We start from the raw sequence: 7,016 nt of genomic DNA on the forward strand, positions 1-7,016 counted from the left end.
CTTCGTGTCTTTTTTTGTCAATAGAGTTGATATGATCTTATCAATTTCCTAACAATACAGTATATTTAAGAAATCAAGAACAACATTAGCATATTTACATCATGACTGCTAATCTTACTATTCTCCTACATCAAATATGCATATGTAAGGTTTTTTTCCCCAACCATCTATAAAAAATAGACAAGATAATAAGACTAGAACTTTTGTTGAATCAATCATATGAAGCATGTGTCCGATCTCAAGATGGCGCAGTGACTGATCAGGCTACATGGCGGAGTTCACACCGTCTCGGGGTGTGCCGGGATCATCTTCAGGGAAGGAAGAGCCGGGATTTCTGTAACATGTGGCGATAGGTATCCGCTCCCGATAACAACAGGTTGTCCAAGATCAGTTAGGAGACGGCCGACCATCTGAATGATTCATCTTGTAAATAGTTTCTTTCAAGTTTCTTCATTACTGATTTACATAATTGTGTGTCGATAAGCCTGTGTCATGCAATGCGCCGATGTCTCGGAGATAATACAACATATTGTAAGGTGTCATGTCGGATTGACTTTTGTTTAAACCGGTTGATAATGAAAACAATTGTAAATTGTTATAAGAAGGCTAGAAATTGATACATGTTCATGAGTATTCTGTTTTGAAAAGTGGACAGGCATAGCCTAGATGTAGGCTATGCCTGTCCACTTCTCAAAAGAGAACAGTTCACGAGGCATTCAAAATGCATAAATCGACTGGTTTGTTTATTTGTAATTATAAATGATGATTATGCCTTTTTAATGCAACATTAACATTTGCAACTGATGGTCAAAATGTTTTATAATGTCTAATCTTAAACAACACAGGACTTAGCATGCTAAATTGGAGACATCTTCGCAAGCCAAGGTCGCCACAGGCGTAGGACGTGATATATATTTTTTCTCATAAATGATAATTCTTGGCTTGCAAGGGTTTGCCACCCCCCCCCCCAAAAAAAAAATAAAAAAACAAAACAACAAAAACCAAAAAAAAAACAACAAACAAACAAACAAACAAAACAAAAAACGAGAGAGAGCGAGAGAGAGAGAGAGAGAGAATTTTTCAAATGCCTTGCTATAGCACTGTGGGCACTTAAAAAATAGACAAGAAATTTATCTAAAAAAAATAATTATCAAACATTGAATAAAAAGACCCCAGTTCTGAAATATTTTTATGTTCAGGATATGTAATTAAGTCTCCACTTTTCGGCCGTTTACTGTATATATATTTTTTGAGAACGGTTAATATTTCACTAGCTCATTTATATTTACAACGTGGACTATTTTATAATTTGTATCCCTTAGAAAATGTCTAGGATTTCCTCCTTTCCTTCGAAAAATGATATAATTCTGCCCCAGTATAATTTTAAAAAAACCCACCAAAATATAATGTTAAACTAGTATAAAAGACACAATTAATCAGTAAAAATAATCTTTTTTTATTTATAAGCATAAATCTTTAAACAGGCAATATATACATGTATATGCTAAGTACAATCATTGAATTATTTCAAAATGTTTTACATATTAATTTCATTTTGCTTCACGTTGAAATTGTCATTTGAAGAACAAATTCTTTTATTTGTGGAATAAGCCGATGAAAGGACCGGAAACGCCCCGGCACAATACATTTCCGGAGTTGAATTATTGACAAAGGTTTTCGGGTATATATAAGGCGAAAATCGGCGAGCACCTGCTGAAAAGTACGATGGAAATCCCACAGGAGATGCAGTAGAGTTTCCCGGACAAATCATGCCGCGCCTGGATTGTGTGGTCACCGCTAGCCGCTGTAGTAAGTCCCTGTACGCCGCTCCCCCCGCAACGGAGGATTCCGGTCGGAAACGGGTCTGTAGGTACGACACAAGGCGGACACATCTGTCGTCCGTCACCGTTAAACCCTCTACTTCTATCATAAAGCGCTGGATTTCCCGAATGCAGTCATTGTAGCCCACTTGATAATGATGCATGAAATCGGCCCAAATGTCCGAAGAAAACCATTCACCTGCAGAACAAAAAGAAAACTTTATTATTTGTTAAAACCCGCCCATTAAATGTGAAAAACATCACTGGTAACACAGATCTTGAGAATGAAAGTGATAAAATTATTGATTTTATCTCGTAATAAATTTCTGCTTCTCATTCAGATTCATGATTGTCGTACCCGGGGATAATAACTGGCACGTGGTCTACACGTGCTACACGTGATCTGACATAAGTGCACGTGACTACAACGCGTCGTCTGACAGATGCCCGCCATTTCGAATACTCACTATTTTCAAAGCGTAAACCAATTTCTGTTGCTTGAATTGCACGCAGATAATCAACTGTCATCTCTAATATCTCTGCCTTTTCTAATTTTCCAGATGTCTGTAATTAAAAATATCATCAATTAAAAAAAATTGCATTGGCTAAACTTTCATGGATGTAGTGATAAATGTAAATGTACATGCAACAAAATCATTTCTGTATTGATGTACCCCAGTATGTTTTTAAAGGTAAATTACAGTTTGCATTAAAATTCTTTTGAAATCAACATTTGTAAGATTTGTTATAACATAATCCGGCATATGGTATTGAAAAAATAAACTTAGGAATAGTTGGCATGGAACACCATAAGATGTTATCATGGATTAATCAAGGTAAATAACATTCAAAATGTAACCACCGCTAAAAAAAAATTCAAATTGTAATATATCTGGCTAAGAAATGCATAAAAATTCTTAGAAAGGTGAAAATTGTAAATTGTCATCGCTCACGGATTTCAATCTAAAGGCATTTTGAATTTTAAATAGATTAATACAAAGCAGACATGTACGCCATTTCGCTATTTACATTTTTGTAAATGTGTTCAAGGAAGTATTTGAAGAAAAGGAATAAATAAGCAGACCCAAGCTAGTTGGATTTTGCAATCAAAAAAGCTTCCAAATTCTATTATTTTCCGGGGTTTTTTTTTTCAAAGTACTTTCAAGTAATTTTTAAAAAATTTCAATGCATGTTCTTTTATATACATGTACGTTAAAATTAAAATTTAAAATTCTTTATAGAAATTAGATAAGTTGACATAATGATGATAGCAGTTATTACCTTTGGAAGACCAGTAGTTTCACAAACAATTAACAAAAAAGAAAGAAAAATAACCTCAGTAGATTTAGAATTTTTTGGTAAACATTCGACAACTTGGATTATTTATTGAATTAATTGAATTCTTTACGATTTTTTAATTTGTGAGATGAGTTTTCTTGATATTTCCTATTAGAAAAAAAGCATATAAATATATGACATTCGGCATTTACTTGTTTAGAGAAAGCTGCCGGAACGGTTTGACTGAGCTCCGATAAGCAGGAGTTGATCCGGTCTCGCCGTCTCTTTTCTATGATCTTGTGTGAAGTCTGCTCCGAGACCTGGAATTTTTGTTCGATAGAATACCATTAATGCACAATTGAAAATAGAAACAATGCTCAAAATTGTATAAAGATTAATTTATTTAAAAAAAAAATGTATTAAAAATTATAAAAACATTTTTAATATAAAGTTGAAGTAAGGTAGTTACCTGTGTTTTTTTGCATAGATTCTCCATGGTTGAAATGGTAGTCTTACGGTGAAAATATTGTTTCGTCTGTCACGTCTGTTCAGATAGCCAGCGTAATGAGGATAATGTGTAATCTGGAGATTTTCACGTGGTCTATACACCGAAACCCAATCTTCTTTACTTCCGCGCCTCTACGGAACACAAATCAGCGCGTTCGAAGCACGTGCCGTTTTTTAAGTCACTGAATTGTTCGAAGAGTCATTACCTCACGTGATTTTAGAACAACAGCGAAATAGAGGGTCTAATGGTTGTTAGTATGCAAAGGCACGTGCCGAGACTCCCTGCACGCGCGCAATTTTATAGTCGCCGACTGCGGCGGCACGCGAGACAACGGAAATGCTCACGCGAGTCAACCTTTGCGACGGCTTCCCTCATCCATGTTACGCGAGCTGGTGAAATGTATAATTATTTTGATGACTTGGATCAATAATTCGCAGTCTGTAACAGCTGAGGAAAACGATACATTCATCTGATGACACGAAAGACAACATTAAAGTTTTTTCTGAAGGCATAGAGCAATATTTCAAATTGATTTAATGTTACTTCGACTTACAAGGAACAATCGCCATAACAGTTTTGTTGGTACTTAAAAACCTCGCGTGATTTTCCGGCGTTGATGTTGCTGATAAATTTATCAATTTTGGTTCGATAGGTGAGAATTTATTTGCAAGCACATTAAAAACTAAAGACTGAGCAGTATTCATCGTTCTCCCTCTTTTTTCTTAAAATAACTAGCAACTTTGTGTGAAACTCGAGCTCATTTGAAATACGGCAGTGAAAAAAGAAAAGTTTCACTTACAAATACTTACATGTAAGTATTATGAAGAAAGTTTTTTTGATTTACATGTCAAGGATCATGATTTTATTGTTGCAGGTCTTACAATATTGTTGGCAAGTTGTTATTACTATTACTATTTCTATCATTAAGAATTATAATACCCAAGCAGTTTTCGTTAGAACCTTTGTTTTCTTCCTATTTGTTTCACTATAAACAGCCTGATGTCAATTTTATAACATGGGCGGTATTGATGATATATCAATACCTATGCATGAATTACTTTAATGCACACAATAATGCAATTTGATCTCTATTAACATATTCAAATAGATCCATATATTTCAGTTCGAGATGTGCAGATGGCGACCGAGAAATACTGTAAACGTATTATATTTTGCGTGTACGATATTTGGCGGAAATTAGTTTTTGAACAAGTTGGCGTGGATTTGAATTAGCGTTTTCCTGAATATGACTATTGTTATACATTTATGCATGGCATTTAGCGATGTACTTGATTTAGCGAAAGAATTGTTCCACCAAAAGCGCTAAATAGAATACACAGCCAAATGTAATACGTTTACAGTACATTATTGTTTACAGCACGGGTCATCACAGGAGCAGAAAGAGAAAAATTAATATTAATTATCTCATCTCATTATTATGTCTCATTAACAGAACATTGATTTATTTCTGACTATAAGTATTTGATTTAAAGGTTTTGTTTGATTAGAATACGGAATAGCTGATCGGTACAGAAACCAGTTACTGTTCTAAAGTAAACATACAACCGACTTAAAACATGTCTTTTTATTTGTCACTGTTAGTGCGTTTGACATATATTTTCAGTAAACATACTGGACCGTCATTAGATTTTTGTAAATTAACCATTGCATAAGATGTTATAATCTCGTTATATCGACATTCAAAAGCCGCTGTGACAACTTTTTGTTTCTTCAACATATCCATCAGATCTGCTTTAAAGTTAAGATCTTAAACTGTCATCTATACCCCCCGCAAGATTTAGCACAAGAATTTGATTGTTTTCTTATATCTTCATATAGAGATCATCTTCTTCAAGAAATGAATAATAATATGATATGACACTCAAAAGTGGTAACCACGATTTTTCTTATCGTAAAGATGACTTCTTCTCTCGTAATATAAAGACTTTTAAAAGTCTTGATAAAATTATATTTTATCAACACTTTCAATTTCATCTCACAAAGCATGCATATAGTTTGGCGTTCTTGATTGGTCCTTCTTTTTATTTCATTCGGTCCTTCCAAGAACTTTTGAATATAAAATAAAATAAAAATAAATATTACGAGTGCAGCATTACATATTTATGTAAGATGATCCTCAGTCGCTCCTTAGTCGCTAAAATCAACACGAAATATGCCACTACAATAGAATAAAACATCCCACTTTGTTAGGAAATATCGTTAAATCAAAAACTAGATCTTTTTTCCCATTAAAAGATACACTTGGTATTTATGTAAGAAAACATGTTGTGTTTTGAAACACAATATGTTTCCTACACGAAAATCGCACTGTCACGTAACACATACCATCATTCATATTGTGGTTAATGATAATCCATTAATAACCAAGATCTGGATATCTTTTTAAAGAAATTACAATTTTTTGATTGTAAAAAGACGTTTGTTCCTAAATCTGTTACACATCTGATTCAAAGATAAAAAGAAATTTGAGAAACTCATTCATTCATGGTGGTAAGAAAATGAATAGAGCGGAAGAACTATTTTTTCACAGGTCAAATATTTACATGGAAAAACCAAGTGAACGAATGTATCATAAAAGAAACATTGAGAAAAGTTTTGCAGCTGTTGCAATTTTGTGTAACCTTGAAGGCTTCTGGTTTATACATGTAACGTCTGTGCTCAACAAATTTTAATCCTTCCAAAATTATAGTTACTTTATTTTTAAAATTTTTTTTTTAAAAGGCTACATGCGCTATGTTTATCATGATTGAGCGAATGTTTTAGTTTTATTGATTTTTTTTTCATGGTTTCGAACAAACGAAGAATTTCAATCTTTACAATAACATAAGTAACTATTGTACATACACAGGCACGTAGCATGTTTGGTGGGGGGGGGGGGGGGTAGCAGATCATTAAAAATCTTGGCAAAAAAAAGAAAAAAAGAACACTATTCAAAATCGCGAAAATCCTGTGGGATGGGGGTAGCGTACATTCTCCCAGCTAAGAAAGACTGTTCCCCCTTTGATGCTACATGGCTAAACCATTTAAAAATACTTGTTCATTTACTCTGACATTAATAAGATTATTGCGATCGATTTGTTATCGTAACCTCCACCAAAAATCGAACAGAAATTAAATTCCTACTCCATTCGCTTTATAATCATTTAACTGTTTGATTGAAAATATTGGTTTTTTAAATGTATTTTTCATGCATTGTTTATAATATCTAAATCTCAACGGTGCTAAATCGTGTCACAGTTTAAGCTAGGGGATTGCTGACGTCATTTGAAACGATAGCACACAACGTGACAAATATAAGTCTAACAAGAAGAAAAAAAAGGAACTCGCATCGCACAGTGTTATGTAGAACAAATACATTGGGAACTGTAAAAAAAAAAAAAACACGTAAC

General features: G+C 33.7%; 1 protein-coding gene across 1 annotated transcript; it reads right to left on the reverse strand.

Annotated features, from left to right (window-relative positions):
• Positions 1 to 1,442: 1,442 nt before the first annotated feature.
• Positions 1,443 to 3,989, reverse strand: LOC128166967 (hairy/enhancer-of-split related with YRPW motif protein 1-like). Its single transcript, XM_052832446.1, has 4 exons — positions 3,568 to 3,989; positions 3,311 to 3,418; positions 2,288 to 2,384; positions 1,443 to 2,019 (listed from the first exon to the last, which is right to left on the reverse strand). The coding sequence occupies exons 1-4, from the start codon at positions 3,592 to 3,594 to the stop codon at positions 1,538 to 1,540; spliced, it is 714 nt and encodes a 237-aa protein (XP_052688406.1). The 5' UTR covers positions 3,595 to 3,989; the 3' UTR covers positions 1,443 to 1,537.
• Positions 3,990 to 7,016: the final 3,027 nt, after the last annotated feature.

The sequence above is a fragment of the Crassostrea angulata genome, chromosome 10, assembly GCF_025612915.1.
Source record: "Crassostrea angulata isolate pt1a10 chromosome 10, ASM2561291v2, whole genome shotgun sequence".
NCBI lineage: Eukaryota > Metazoa > Mollusca > Bivalvia > Ostreida > Ostreidae > Magallana > Magallana angulata.

What these genes read in the sequence shown, in the direction of transcription:
- LOC128166967 (XM_052832446.1), bottom strand. Translation starts at nt 3,594, where the DNA reads ATGGAGAATCTATGCAAAAAAACACAG. An exon ending in CGGCAGCTTTCTCTAAACAA is followed by an intron (nt 2,385 to 3,310) that starts GTAAATGCCGAA and finishes TTTTAATTACAG; the next exon opens with ACATCTGGAAAATTAGAAAA. An exon ending in TGGTTTACGCTTTGAAAATA is followed by an intron (nt 2,020 to 2,287) that starts GTGAGTATTCGA and finishes TTTGTTCTGCAG; the next exon opens with GTGAATGGTTTTCTTCGGAC.